This window comes from Balaenoptera physalus (genome assembly GCF_965194825.1).
Source record: "Balaenoptera physalus genome assembly, chromosome: 1".
In the NCBI taxonomy this organism is placed as follows: Eukaryota; Metazoa; Chordata; class Mammalia; order Artiodactyla; family Balaenopteridae; genus Balaenoptera; species Balaenoptera physalus.
In genome coordinates this window covers 188943751-188960352 of record NC_138882.1, presented here as the reverse complement: position 1 = coordinate 188960352, position 16602 = coordinate 188943751, and the positions used below count along the sequence as shown (strand labels likewise).

General features: G+C 40.8%; 1 protein-coding gene across 3 annotated transcripts in view; it reads right to left on the bottom strand.

The window, feature by feature from the left end:
* The window catches only part of CLSTN1 (calsyntenin 1), a 78195-nt gene that overhangs the window by 34500 nt on the left and 27093 nt on the right, over positions 1–16602 (bottom strand). For all 3 annotated transcript variants that reach the window (XM_082461154.1, XM_082461156.1, XM_082461155.1), the window contains exon 2: positions 3063–3185. In XM_082461154.1, the coding sequence (XP_082317280.1) occupies positions 3063–3185 (123 nt within the window). The remainder of the gene's footprint in view (positions 1–3062; positions 3186–16602) is intronic.

Below are 16602 nucleotides of genomic sequence, written 5' to 3'. Positions count from 1 at the left end.
TTTAAGCTCTTCATATTTATACATAAATAAGTTAATATTCTCCAAACCCTGTAAGGTATGTGATATTATCCTCATTTTACAAGTGATGAAAAGTGAGGCACAGAGATGTTATGTAATTTGCCCAAAGCCACACAGCCAGTAAGTTTCAGAGCCAGGATTCAAGCACAGGCTGCTGGCTCTAGGGTTTGTTTTCCTACGTACCCGTCCGCTACAGCCTCGTGGGGGCAGTGTTCTGTATAGCAGCTTGATGGGTAGTTGGATGGGTACCATGGCAACAGAAGAGGGAAGGAGACAGGTGTTCCCTTCCCTGGGCTGTGCAGCTACTCACTCTGGTAGGATGAGGACCATGCTTCATGGTCCTCATAGAAGAGTAGATGAGCATCAATTCCACCCCTGGGTGTATAACCAAGAAAACTGAAAACTGACGTCCACACAGAAACTCGTACACGAATGTTCACAGCAGCATTATTCACAATCACCACAAAGTGGAAACAATTCTGATGCCCATTACTGATGGATGAATGAATGAAATGTGGTCCATCCGTACATCGAAATATTATTTGGCAATAAAAAGGAATGAAGGACATGCCACAACACAGGTGAACCTTCAATCATCATGCTAAGTGAAAGACGCTAGTCACAAAAAGCCACATGTTTTATTTATATGAAATATCCAGAATAGGCAAATCCATAAACAAGTAGTAGACTAGTGGTTGCCAAGGGGAGTGACTGCTAGCAGGTGCAAGGGTTTCTTTTTGGGGAGATGAAATGTTGTGGAACTAGACCGTGGCTGATGGTTGGACAAGCTTATGAATATATTAAAAACCAGTGAACTGTATACTTTAAAAGCTGTATACATTATGGTACATGAATTGTATTTTTAAAAAAAGAATGTAAGAGCAACTGTGCTCCCCTGTGAAAATCTCCAGAAGGAAAATACTTACTTTTTCTGTCCACTATGGCAAATACAATCAAGTTACCACTATACTTGGCTCTAAAGTGCTTCTCTATATAGTTTTTTAAAATCCCAATATATAACTTTGGCACATCAATAAAAAAAATACCTGAGAATCTCTAAAAACATAAAACTTTATAAGTATTATTTCATTCACAATAATACATTAAGTTTTGATAAATGACCCAATAAAATTAAATCCAACAAGAAAGAAAAAATAAGTAACTTTATTAATATGACTTCAAAGTTAGTATTCAATGTACACTTCACTTCCTACTTCCCTTCCTTTGTACCTTCCTGTGGTGCCATATACAGCATCATAGTGAAGAGCCATCCTGCCTGGGTTGGAATCTGGCCTCTGCCACACACTAGCTGTGTGACCCAGGGCAGGTAAGTTAGCTGCTCTGTGCCTCGGCTTCCTCTTTTTAAAACGGGGGTGGCAGGAAGCATACTTACCTCAAAAGGTTGTTGTGGATTAAACACAAATGCGTATTTGTAAAGCACTCACAACAGTGCCTGGGACACGAAATGCTTTATAAGTGTTATGTATCACGAGTGACGTAATGGGACAGAGCTCCACCAGCAACAGGACTGGATACAGATGAGAATTCATAAAGAGAGGCCTGGGGGAGTAGATACAGAACTCCCGACTGCAACCACGTCTCAGAACGCATGAGATGTCAGAGACGTACAAGTCCCCTCAGAAACATGAGCTACATAACCCTATTAAGGTTATTTACAAGGCACTGAAACGTCACACCCATAAGGAGGAACTGCATATAATAACCAAAGGCGTTGCATGCAAAGTGTGTGTATATATGTATATGCAAACACTCAAAAATCTAGCTATTCACAGAGGAAACCACTAGGTAATGCTAAAAATGATTTTAAATCGGGGGCGGGCAGGAACAAACAAACAAAAAAATCCCCTTGGCTACCAGACAGATACCGTACGCCTAGCACAGAGCGCTTCCTCTACCATCCATCTAACTGGATTTCTGTCTAAAAACCAATAAACAAGTAAAACTAACTGTAAAGGTCTGTCTCTGCCACTGACTCCAATACCACAAGCTGCTTCTCGGGTTACTTTCCTGGAAATGGGATGTGGCACTTGAACAGAAAGAAGAACAAATTCATTTTTTAAATAGCTCTTCAGAGGCAGCCTCACATTCACTGCCGCCATTTACCATACTAAATTTAATGTATGGAATGATCTACACGAGCTACTGAATTTTTCTCATTTGTCCCGAGGCAAACAGAACAAACAGAAATTTTGTTCTGGAAAAACATCATGCTGAAACTGCTCTTTAAAAATTAACTTCACGATGTCAATTCTGACTATGAGGCAAAGAAAGGGTGAAGCAGCCCGTTCCTCCACAAGTTAAGGAAGTTACTATGGCCCCGACGTAAAGCAAGGACAGTTCTGATTTGCAAAGTGCTACTGAATGTTAGCAAAGCAGCAAATCTCCAAAGCAACCCTAGAGATTTGTCCCTATAAACACTTAGCTGACAATCTTATGAAGTAACTCAAGTTAAAAATTTACTGAAAGTAAAATCTAAGCCAAAAGAATTCATTTATAAAAGATTGCTCAATGTCTTTAAATAAGTCTTTTCAGGTAACTGAAACCTAGGCAGTGCAAGGAAAATCTTGAGCCGTAATTACCTAGATCCTTGCCGTGCATGGACCAGTAGCACCAGGGAACAGGTTAGAAAGGCAGAATCCCAGGTCCTCCCAGACCCACTGTATCTAAGCTTCCTTTTTTTTTTTTTTTTTTTTAAGGTTGCATTTAACACGATCCCTGTGCTCTGCATGAATGCTAAAGTCTGAGATGCACTGGTCTCGATGCTCTCTCTCTGGTTACATCCAGACAAAGAACGCAGCGATGCAATTAAATATTTTGCTTTTCAACAAGTACAGGCTTTTGGGGGGGGTCAGGTACGCCCAACTCTTAAAATTAAAAGGAAAAAAAAATGGTACATGGGGGCCACACACAACCCTTAGCTATCAAGACATTCTCAGAAAGGCTCAGAAACAACCCAAAGGGGACGTGTGAAATGCTTCCCACAAGCCCAAACTCATGGGGAGTGAACAAAGACACGCCGGTACCTGCAAAGCGCAGAGGTGCATCTTTGTCCAGGGCGATCAGGGGCGGGTCGAGGAGCACGGTGCTGTCACTCTCCGTAACTAAGCCGTGATACGTGGGCTCCAGCCACGGCTTGTGCTTGTTGACTGTGTTCAAAAACAGAAAAAGGAGAAAGGACATAGGCCAGGTTAGAATTATTATTTTCAACTCGACTGCTTTTGAAGACACACATCCATTATTAAAACAATAAAACTCTCATGGGTTTGGAAGGCCACGCTACTATTTTTTTTGTGGCAAAGTTTGGTATCAACGCCCAAATGGGATGAAATCCTAAATTCTAAAGTGATGTAGAAATTATCTGAGGCCATGAAGCAACCAAAAATAAGAAATAAATTGCTCTAGAAATTGAAAGAAAGAAAAAAGATTGATGGTTATGGACGTTATCATATCTTACTACCTCTGTTTTTAGCCTCTCTTAGAAAAGTTACAAATAAAATATGTTGTTTCTTGGATTAAGAGATACAAACTAAACAAGGTCCTACTGCATAGCACAGAGCACTATATTCAGTATCTTCTAATAAACTATAATGGAAAAGAATCTGAGAAAGAATATATGTTTGGTAGGACAAAAAGTTTGTATGGATTTTTCTGTAAGATGTTATGGAAAAACCCGAATGAACTTTTTGGCCAACCCAATATATAAAGAATATATATATAAAAGAATATATATACACATATATTTTTTTATATATATAAAAAGACAGAATCACTTTGCTGTATACCAGAAACTAACACATTGTAAATCAACCATACTTCAAAAAAAAAATTTTAAAGACAAACTACTACGTATAAAATAGATATGCAACAAGAATATATTGTACAGCACAGAGAAATATAGCCATTATTAGGTAATAACTTTATTTTTCTAATTTTTTAAAATGTATTTATTTATTTTTGGCTGCTTTGGGGTCTTCGTTGCTGCGCGCAGGCTTTCTCTAATTGTGGCAAGCAGGGGCTATTCTTCGTTGCGGTGCATGGGCTTCTCACTGCGGTGGCTTCTCTTGTTGTGGAGCACGGGCTCAGCAGTTGTGGCTCACAGGCTCTAGAGCACAGGCTCAGTAGTTGTGGCACACGGGCTTAGTTGCTCCACAGCATATGGGATCTTCCCGGACCAGGGCTCGAACCCGTGTCCCCTGCATTGGCAGGCAGACTCTTAACCACTGTGCCATCAGAGAAGTCCCTAGGTAATAACTTTAAAGGAGTATAATCTAAAAAATACTGAACCACTATGTTATACACCTGAAACTAATATTGTAAATCAACTATACTTCAATTTTAAAATGTTATTTCTTTATGACAATAATACATTATTTATTTAAAATTAGCATTACAAACAAAAACATAAAAGAGGTGAAATAAGACTTATGAATATAAAATTACAAATATGAGGTATTAAAAGAAAATGAAATGCAAAATTTCTGAAAAACTTGACTGAAAACACAGTGTTCAAGAAAAAACCCCTTTCGGGATTTCCCTGGTGGCACAATGGTTAAGAATCCACGTGCCAATGCAGGAAACACGGGTTCGAGCCCTGCTCCGGGAAGATCCCACATGCTGCGGAGCAACTAAGCCCGTGCACCACAACTACTGAGCCTGCGCTCCAGAGCCCGCGAGCCACAACTACTGAGCCCACGTGCTACAACTACTGAAGCCCCCGCGTGCCTAGAGCCCGTGCTCCGCAACAAGAGAAGCCACCGCAATGAGAAGCCCGTGCACCGCAACGAAGTGTAGCCCCCGCTCACCGCAACTAGAGAAAGCCTGCACACAGCAACGAAGACCCAGCGCAGCCAAAAAAAGCCCTTTGGGATCGGGCCAGCCTGGACTCAAGAGTCCAGTTCTCCTCTGTTATTTGCTGTGTGACCTGGAGCATATAACTGACCTCTCCTGATCTCAATTTCCTCTTTTATGAACCAGGGACACCCCACAACCCACAGGGCTGGGGTGGATAATTGGAGAAGCAGTGTTTTTCCTACTCAATTAGGCACTAGCACTGCTACTTTTGTTTTTAAGGTAAGAACATCTGCTCTGGCAGTCCGCTTACCTGAGAAAATGAATATGTAGTTTCTGTCCATTTCGTTCTGCCCCGGGCTTTGCCCCCAGGGAGGTCTGTGCTGCAACTTTCCCTGGTTGTGGACACCAAGCCCCTCCCCGGGTTCCTATCTCCACCAGCTTGTTTTGGGCTCATCTCACAGTTGGAACCTTTCAATTTTCCTTTTACTTTCACCTTCTGAATGTTCACATTATAACCTCAGGATGTGTAATTAACCATGGCATGGAATGACTCCTGAAGCTGATCTGATTAAAAGGAATGTTATGAAACTTTATTTCCACGCAGTTGGTGCCTATTTCTTGAATGAACTACCCAGATTCTCTTCCGTAAGTTTAAGTCAACCCAGAAGTAACTGAAAATAAATTTAAATGTTTAACCATGTTTAATACAATGTGACCATGATGAGATACTTTTTTCGCTGTTGTGTGATGATGGGAGAAAGTGCGGGTCAAAAGCACCTGAGCCTCACCTGCACTTAACTCCCTCGAGACCTACTGGAGGACCAGTGCGCTCACAGGTGAGATTCCAAACGAGGAGGCGTGTGCAGGCCTATGTCTGCAAGGGGGGAGAAAAGCTACCATCTCTCTACTTAATGACGCATCCACCAGGCATTTTACACATGCTGCATCCAAACCAAGAGCAAATCCCTCTGCCTTCATCTTCAAAGTAAACCCGGACCCACGGGGAGTTGGTTAAAGGGTATAGAGTTTCGGTTTTGCAAGATGAAAAGAGTTCCAGGGGTTGGTTGCACAACAGTATGAAAGAACAAACTCAACACTACTGACTTGCACACTTAAAAATGGTTATAATGGGAAATTTTATGTTACGGGTATTTTTCCACATTCTTTAAAAATCCACACCCACAAAATGAACCCAGACGCAGCCATTTCTCATCCTCTCTGCTGCCCACTTAGATCTACTACAAAAGCCAAGTATCCTTGCCTCCTGCACTGACTCTTCCTTCCCACGGTGGCCGGGGGACCGCTTCTCACACGGGGGTGGCTCAAAGCCTGTGCTCTCAGAACCTGTCTACACCAAAGGTACTGAGGACCTCAAACGGCTTTGGCTTAGGTGGGGCCCATCTATCTATCAGTATTTACTGTGCTGGAAGTTAAAACCAAGAAAAATATTAGTGTTTATTAAGTCATTAAAAAAAAACCCATTGTAAGTTATCATAAATAATATTTTAATGAAAATAACTGTATATTTTAAAACAGAGTTTACTAAGAAGACTGGCAATGTTTTATAGTTTTGCAAACCCTTTCACCTTCTGGCTTAGCAGAAGACAGCTGGGTTCTTACCGCCGCTCCTGCAGCCAATAGGCTGCTTATTACGCGTCATGCAGCCTCTAGAGAACTCCGCTGCGCACTCGTGAGAAAACGAGGAAAAGGCAAGTCATATCTTAATATAATTAAAACAGCTTTGAGCTCTCAAATGCCCTGACAAGGTCCCTCGCTTCAGACCTCTGTTCAAATGTTTCCTCCTCCAATTATAACTGCATCTGCTGCTCTGCCCTCTAGCCCCCCACTTCCTTCTTCTTTTCTCTGCTACTCCTCCCGACCACGGGCAGTCAGCCTGGGACGTGGAGCAGATTACCTGGCTTCCCTCGGCCTCAGTTTCCTCATCCGTAAACTGGGGACAGCAACAGTACCCACCTGGTGGGTTCCTGTGTGATCAAACCAGTCATGTGTAAAATGCTCAGGACAGTGTCAGGCACTCAGTAGATGCCACAAAGGGGTTGTGTTGTTGTTACTTCTCCTGCACACACACCCGTACAAAACCAGAGATTCCGGGAGGGCGTGACCTTTGTTCTCTGCTAATTCCCAGTACCTCGGGCCACAATAGCATCTCACTCCTCAGGAACTAGTTGGTAAGTGAGTATATAAGGAACCCCATGTAGAGTACAAATAAAATCAGTGCCCTGGTTTATAAATTCTCTCATAGAGAAGAAAGTTTTGGTGCTGAGGATTTAAAAAAAAAAAAAAAAAAAAAGGTACGATTTGGTGTTTTAGACATTGGGAAGATGTTTTTTTATTTTTTGTTTCTGGAAGGTGGATGTTCTAAGCAAAGGAGACAAGAATCCGGAGGCATCGCATACATCAAAATACCGAGGGGTCTGCCTGGAAAGTAAGCCGAGCCCAAATCCAGGTCACAAAGGCCAGAAGTTTATAGTGCCTCTGGAAAACATCTCCCCTCACAAGAGCTGCTCCCGGGACAAGAGATTTGGTGGAGAGAGTTCAGCTGGTTGTGGTACACCTGCCCTTCTCCTCCAGAAATACCGCCCAGGCCAGCGGCAAGTTAACTGGCACAGTGCTCCGCGCGGGCCACACAGCTGGCTGCAGCCTTTGAGCTGAGAGGGCTCCAGCGAGCACAGAAAAGAGCCTCGCTTTGCAATCAGGCTGAATGTTTTCCCTAACTGCTGAAAGTCCCCGTCCTCTCCAGGTCTTGGTAAACTATCCTACGAGAGAGGCTGGAGTTACAGACCTCATACAGATAAACAGGCCATTTTAAAGAAGGTACTCCAAAAGTAAAGGAGCTGTTACAGTGGAGGATTACTGGACTGAATGTCAATATTATGACATAGTACGAGTGTGTTTCGTGTTTGGTAATTGCAATCACTGTTGCTTTTGTTGTGGTCATCTATTTTCAATGCTTGGTGTCAGTTTATTTATCTCTTGTAAAAATAAAATACAGTGTGTGTGTGTGAGTTGTGGGAAAAAAAAAAAAAAAGACCATCAAAGAAAGTACTCCAAAACCTCCATCGTTTGTCACTAATCTCTCATTTTGAAACACAGAGGCTATTAGTTCAATTCACTATTGATAATGTACTATTAACGGCAGTATTCAATTCCAATTTATTTTCATGTTTAAGATTTTATTAATAAAATTATAAGCACAGCAAATAAAACTGAAGAAGACTATTCCAATATGTGAGTCCATAAAACCCCTGAGACTTAAACTAAGTGGATTTATTTAGCCCAGTAGGAAAGTAAAAAATACTAGGCAAAGCGAACTGCAGAAAACCTGTGATGGCTTTCTGCCTACCCTAATGGAAAGGCCTGCAGCTGAAAATAGCTAATGGTTCAGGGGGAATAATACTTGAATAGCTAGTCCCCGTTCTTTTATTTTTCCCCACTATTCTAATTTTATAACTCAAAATTTCTAAATTGCTCCTTAAGCTGACAGTAGAATGAAGAGATTTGGCCAGTTCCATTGACTGAGCTTTTAAATATTTAATAAATGATATTTTTAATATTTCATCACATTCAATTGGCATTATAAAACATTTATGGAAACAAATGACTGATGTTTCTGTAATCATCCAAAAAAAGTCATAAAGAAAGACATGAGACTACCGGCCATAAGTCTAGGAGCAGGTCACCCATGTTCAGAGTCTTTACCCAATTCATTTCATTACATTCTAGATCATAAAAAAGCCAACTAAATTTTGAATGGCATAGCATTAACCAAAATCACAGAATAGCAAAGGCTAAACCATATGATCATCTCAATAGATGCAGACAAAGCTTTTGATAAAATTCAACACCCATTTATGATAAAAACTCTCCAGAAAGTGGGCACAGAGGGAACCTACCGCCACATAATAAAGGCCATATATGACAAACCCACAGCAAACATCATACTCAATGGTGAAAAACTGAAAGCATTTCCACTAAGATCAGGAACAAGACAAGTATGTCCACTCTCACCACTACTATTCAACATAGCTTTGGAAGTTCTAGCCACGGCAATCAAAGAAGAAAAAGAAATAAAAGGAATCCAAATTGGAGAAGAAGTAACACTGTCACTGTTTGCAGATGACATGATACTATACATAGAAAATCCTGAAGACACTACCAGAAAACTACTAGAGCTCATCAATGAATTTGGTAAAGTTGCTGGATACAAAATTAATACACAGAAATCTGTTGCATTTCTATACACTAACAACAAAAGAACAGAAAGAGAAATTAAGGAAATACTCCCATTTACCATTGCATCAAAAAGAATAAAATACCTAGGAATAAACCTACCTAAGGAGGCAAAAGACCTGTACTCAGAAAACTAAAAGACACTGATGAAAGAAATTGAAGATGACACAAACAGATGGAGAGACATACCATGTTCCTGGATTGGAGGATTCAACATTGTCAAAATGACTCTACTAGCCAAGGCAGTCTACAGATCCAATGCATCCCTATCAAATTAGCAAGGCTAGTAATCAACCCTATAAATGTAGGCTATACCTGGGGAACACAGCTATCATTTTAGGACACGGCTAGTTTCGGTGGCTGTGGTAGACTTTAATCATTAGAAATTGCCACCAATTTAAAAATCAAAATGAAAAGAATATAAGAGTCAATTTCAGGATTAACTTGAAATATAAAACTTTCATCTCCCTAAGTACATCCCAACTCTCTGGACTAAAGAGAGGATGGCCCCTTACCCAGGACACACAAATCACAGACTCAGGCAAGGTGGTTCCAAAGCCTGTGTGCAGTGGCCTTGATAATCAATCCAGTTTGCCAGTCCGCATTCCAGAACACTTAGCTTGGTCATATCAGGCCAATATTGATATCATAATAAATAATGACAGGTGACTTAGTTTTAAGGGATTATAGGCATTTTGCTGGTATATCTTAGATGCTGTTACATGTTTTGTTTGCAGATTCAGTGTTTAACCTCAATCTGCAATTAAGGAACACTGACACTAGGTGGCGACAGGTGCTTCCGATTCCATGCTGCAAATTACCGGGCTTTGATTAAAAATCTAGCTCTTTACTTACCAAAGGAGCAGAATGTAATCTGAGTTAGCAGGCCCTTTGTTAAAGATGATATGTATAGAAAAGTGTCTTAAATTATATGCGTATAAAATCTCCAGATGATTTTTTTCTCGAAAACCATAATAAAATATTCATAGCGCCCAAAGCAAAATATAAAAAGGCATACATTCTCTGGGACTCTCTCAGTACTGTCCCAGTTGAATACTCTTATTTAGATCAGACCATCCCTGATTCTTCAAAGCAGCTTAACATCAAAGGTCCTTTCAGCTTCACATCACCACTGACTTGGAGTTTGTTCCAAGAGATCTTCCCTGAACACCTGCTATGCATAAGCACACAGCAAGGTGCTGGGCTCTTGGGGAATCAAGGCACAATCTCTGGAGAACACAAACATGTCAAAGACCGTCTACATTCTAAATGATGCAGCTACAACTAAGGGGTTATGAGGTGTGCCAGGAACTTCATCAATCAGCAGGGACCAAGATGACCAAGGAGCCACCATCCCAAATGTGGCCACGCCCCTTGCCAGAGGGAAAGAGAGAGCTCTGGAGGGTCTCCCAGTGGGAGCTGAACCTTCCACCCAAAAGGGACACAAGTCACTTTTGCTCCTAATTCATGGCCAGAACTAGTCACACAGCCTCACCCAAATTCCCCAGGGTGGGGAAGTGCCATTCTACGTGTCTGGAAAGAGAGCTGGAAATATCTGAGGTCAACTCTAGGGACTGCCAGAAGTACAAGTGGAGACAGCCCCAGGGACATCCCTAAAAGGGTAAGTGAGGTTTCTCAGCGGTGAGGGAGTATTTTAAACAGAATAAGAATACATATAAGCGTTTCTTAAAAAGCTAAAAAGAAAGTTGCCATATGATCCAGCAATCCCACTCCTGGGCATATATCCGGAGAAAACTGTAATTCGAAAAGATACAGGCATATCAATGTTCACAGGGTCACTATTTACAATAGCCAAGACATGGAAGCAACCTAAATGTCCATGGATATGTGAATGGATAAAGAAGATGTGGTGTATATATACAATGGAATATTACTCAGCCATAAAAAAGAATGAAATAATGCCACTTGCAGCAACATAGATGAACCTAGAGATTATCATATTAAGTGAAGTAAGTCAGACAAAGACAAGCATATGCTATCGCTTATATGTGGAATCTAAAAAAATTATACAAATGAACTTATTTATAAAACAGAAATAGACTCACAGACATAGAAAACAAACTTAGGGTTACACCACAGGGGAAAGAGGGGAGGGATAAATTAGGAGCTTGGGATTAACAGATACACACTACTATATATAAAATAGATAAACAACAAGGACCTACTATATAGCACAGGGAACTATATTCAATATCTTGTAATAACTTATAATGGAAAAGAATCTGAAAAAGAACATATATATATATATATATACACACACACACACATATATATGTATGTATAACTGAATCACTTTGCTGTATACCTGAAACTAACACCACATTGTAAATTAACTATACTTCGATTTAAAAATAGTTATAAAAAATACATATAAGGTAGAAAGGTAGAGAAAGATGTGGCTCATTCTGGGGCTAGCAAGATTGTGATGAACGCACGGCTCTAAGCGTATAAGGAGGTGCAGCTGGAGGGGGGCTTGGTCTGTGATTCTAGGGTAACATGGGAAGCATCCCTCTTCTGTGCTACACCAATGGGCTCTCTCGATTCTTTAGACAGTAAGAAGCTGTTAAAAGCTAGAAACGATGTGGTCTGGTAGAAAAGGCAGGAACTTTGGGATCAGAAAGAACTTAGTTAATGAATAAATCCTGTTTCTCACTCCCTCTGTAACTAGGGGCAGATTATTTAACCATCCTGTGCCTACTTCTTCATCCTAAATGGGGGATGAGACCACCTTCCATAACCTTGTTTGGAGGATTATAAATGAGGTAAGTGAAGGGCCCACTCTATGCCTGACACACGGGCGTTCAACAAATACTTGTTGATAAGTTAATCATAAGCAATAGCTATGTTTTAGAAATAACTGCGAGGGCAGAAAGACCAGAGCTTAGGAGACTCGGGAGGTGTTTACATGACGACCTCCCTATCATCCTCTTCCTGAATACAACCTACAGCAAAAGGAAATCCCTACAGCCTCAGACCCTGCATTGGCCTAATTTTATCCTCTTTATTTGGCAAAAGAAAAGAGAGAAGTAGCATTATACAGAGTGATACTGTTAATTGTAAAACAAAAAGCAAACCAAAAATAACCTGGCTTTTTTTTTTTTAACCAAAAAAGGACACTTTTTAATCAACCAAAGTTACACTGCATGAAATTTATACACAGCTCTCCTTTTCAGCTGAGGTCATTCCTGGTAATGGTTTTAGCTAAAACAGCATTAGTTTCCTCTGACTTTGTAAAATATATTTTGTATTACTCTTAATTTTTTTCTAAAACTGAATAGTCTCTGGAGAAAACCATAATTTGAAAAGATACATGCACCCCAATGTTCACTGCAGCACTATTTACAATAGCCAGGACATGGAAGCAACCAAAATGTCCACTGACAGAAGAATGAATAAAGAAGATGCGGTGTATATATACAATGGAATATTACTCAGCCATAAAAAAGAACGAAATAATGCCATTTACAGCAACATGGATGGACCCAGAGACTGTCATACTGAGTGAAGTAAGTCAGATAAAGACAAATGTCATGATAGTACTTATATGCGGAATCTAAAAAAATGGTACAAATGAACTTATTTACAAAACAGAAATAGAGTCACAGATGTAAAAACAAACTTATGGTTACCAGAGGGAAAATGGGGGAGGGGAATAAATTGGAAGATTGGGATCGACATATACACACTACTATACATAAAATAGATAACTATGGGCTTCCCTGGTGGCGCAGTGGTTGAGAATCTGCCTGCCAATGCAGGGGACACGGGTTCGAGCCCTGGTCTGGGAAGATCACACATGCTGCGGAGCAACTAGGCCCGTGAGCCACAACTACTGAGCCTGCGCGACTGGAGCCTGTGCTCCGCAACAAGAGAGGCCGCGATAGTGAGAGGCCCGCGCACCGCGATGAAGAGTGGCCCCCCGCTTGCCACAACTAGAGAAAGCCCTCGCGCAGAAACGAAGACCCAACACAGCCAAAAATAAATAAATAGATAAACAAATTAATTAGTTAATTAATTTTTTAAAAAAATTTAAAAAAAAATAGGTAACTAATAAGGACCTACTGTATAGCACAGGGAACTCTACTCAATATTCTGTAATGACCTATGTGGGAAAAGAATTTTAAAAAAAGTGGATATATGTATAACTGATTTACTTTGCTGTACAACAGAAACACAACAGTGTAAATCAACTATACTCCAATAAAATATTTTTTGAATAAATAAATAAAACTGAACATGTCCAAAGAATCTCTAGACAAATTCTGTAAGCAGTCTTAAGGGCCTCTTCATCACAATCCCAAATAAATTTAATGTCAGAGTGCTGGAAAAACCTATATGCATTAGATATTGTTTAGATCAGGGTTTCTCAACCTCAGCGCCGCTGATATTTGGAGCCAGATAATTTTTAGGTGTGGCCCGTCCTGTGCACTGCAGGATGGTTAGCAGAACCCCTGGCCTCTATCCACTAGATGCCAGTAGCACCTCCCCAGCTGTGACAACCAAAAATGTCTCCAGACTCTGCCAAGACTCCACTGGGGGCAAACGCCCTCCCCAACTGCCCTAGAGCCACTGACTTAGATCCACCACCTTAAGGAAAACCAAGGTTTTCCACATTAAAATCATTTGAGGACTTCAAAAATAATTTGAATTATTTTTTATAATTTGTGTATTACATCAATATGAAGTTCATTTTTAAAATAAAATCACATTTCAGTGTAAAATAAATCCTTAAATTAAGCAAATGAACAACCTTTTTAATGGTACAGTGAAACGTTGCTTGTGTTTATTCACATTTCACCTACCATGAACATGCAGCCCTACGTGTTAAGCGGTGCCATTTTATGAGGGGAGGCTGGTGACCTGCCCGTGGTACCCGTAGTTCCACGTGTCAGGGAACAGGATGCGTGTCACTAGGTGAGACCAAAGAGTAAGGAAGAGTGGAACAGGGAGGAGCCTGGGTGCCCTTCTCCCAAGTTCAAAATGCAAATGCCCTCCCCAGCTGCCCTAGAGCCACTGACTTAGATCCACCACCTTAAGGAAAACCAAGGTCTTCCACATTAAAATCATTTGAGGACTTCAAAAATAATCTGAATTATTTTTTATAATTTTTGTATTTTATAATTTTATAATTTATGTGTATTACATCAATGTGAATGGGTGGAGCCAATGCAGATGGAAGCAAAGGAGAGACCTGATGGGGCGCCTGAGGGAAGACCACCTGCCTCAGGGTGGAGGTGACAAGAAGGGGCAAGAATGGAATCAGAGAAATCAGTAAAAGATGTCAGGACAAGATAAGAAACAGTAAATGGCTGAAGGGGCTGACCCAAGACTGTGGTTTGGTGTCTAGGCTTCCATAGCACACGGTTGATGGGACAGCTGTTCCCATCCTGGACTGAGAGTTAAGGAGAGACAACAGGCTGGGGAGAATCCAGCAAAAGGCGCTTCTTTCTTTTCCCTTCCTTCTATCCACAGTCCATCCATCCATCATCCATTGTCCATCCATCCATCACCCATCTGTCCACCGTCCACCCATCCATCATCCATCCATCGTTCATCCATCCACCATCCATTCATCCATCATCCATCCATCCACCGTCCATCCATCATCCATCCATCGTTCATCCATCATCCATCCATCCACCGTCCATCCATCCATCCACCGTCCATCCATCCATCGTTCATCCATCCACCATCCATCCATCCATCATCCATCCATCCACCGTCCATCCATCATCCATCCACCGTCCATCCATCCATCCACAGTCCATCCATCCATCATCCAGCTATGCACCATCCATCCACCCATCCATCATCCCATCCATCCATCTTTATTGGCCCCAGGTAGTCTAAGTGCTGAGGAAATAATAGCGAAGACAACACTCCCTGCCCCCTGTAGAGCTTATGTTATGGTTGATAAGTTTTAAGTACATGCTGAAAAAGAATTCATAGGGAGCAAAATCACATTTTCTACAATTCCAACTTTTCCAAGCTTAAAGGGAGCCTTCTATTTATTCCTCCAAATTCCAAATTTTTTTAATTGTTGTAAAATACACAACTTAAAATTTACCATCTTAACCTTTTTAAGTGTACCACTCTATGGCATTAAGTACGTTCATCTCCAGAACCGTTTTCATCCTGCAAAACTGGAACTCTGTCCCCATTAAACAATGATTCTCCATCGTCCTCATTCCAGCCCCCGGCAAATAAAAGTCTACTTTCCGTCTCTTATGAATTTGACTACTCTAGGGATCTCACATAAAAGGATATTTGTCCTTTTATGACTGATTTACATCAATCAGCATAATGTCCTCGAGGTTCACTGATGTTATAGCATGTGTCAGAATTCCCTTCCTTTTTTTTTTTTTTTTAATTTTATTTATTTATTTATTTATTTTTGGCTGTGTTGGGTCTTCGTTTCTGTGCGAGGGCTTTCTCTAGTTGCGGCAAGCAGGGGCCACTCTTCATCGCGGTGTGTGGGCCTCTCACTATCGCGGCCTCTCTTGTTGTGAAGCACAGGCTCCAGTCGCACAGGCTCAGTAGTTGTGGCTCACGGGCCTAGTTGCTCCGCGGCATGTGGGATCTTCCCAGACCAGGGCTCGAACCCGTGTCCCCTGCATTGGCAGGCAGATTCTCAACCACTGCGCCATCAGGGAAGCCCAGAATTCCCTTCCTTTTTAAGGCTGAATAATATTCCACTGTATGTATATACCACATTTTGTTTATCCATTCATCCATCAATGGACACTTGGGTTGCTACCATCTTTTGGCTACTGTGAATAATGCTGTCATGAACGTATGTGTACATGTATCGAGACCCTGCTTTCAATTCTTTTTGCTACATACCCGGAAGTGGGATTGATGGATCATACAGTAATTCTATTTTTAATTTTTTGAGGAACTGCCATCCTGTTTTCCATAGTGGCTGCATTATTTTACATTCCCACCAGCAGTGCACAGGTTCCAATTTCTCCACATACTCACCAACACTTGTTACTTTCTGGTTTTTAATAGTAGCCATCCTAATGGGTGAGACCAAACAAGTTCTATATCATGTAATTTTATCTTTTTATATTATGTAAGATATAAAAGTAGACAGACTAGAATAATGAGCCCCACGGAACCATGATTCAACCACTACAGTTATCAACAAAGGGCCAATCTCATTTGATTTATACACCCCCATTCCTATCACCAATTTCAAATATTTTGACACATATCCCAGACATCGTATAACTTCACCCCTCAATACTTCATACATCTCTAAAAGATGACTCTTTTGGAAACCAACCATAATGGCACTATCACCTAAAACTTCACAGTAATTACTTAATATCATCAAATATCCAGTCAGGATTCATACTAATCTGTTTTGGTATATCAAATAATTTAACTCAATACATCTCTCTGTCTGTGATGTTTCATCATGAATTTGACTGCTATGAAAGAAAAAAACTTTAAACCATTGATCATCCTTAAACAATAAAGCTTTAATGGTTTCCA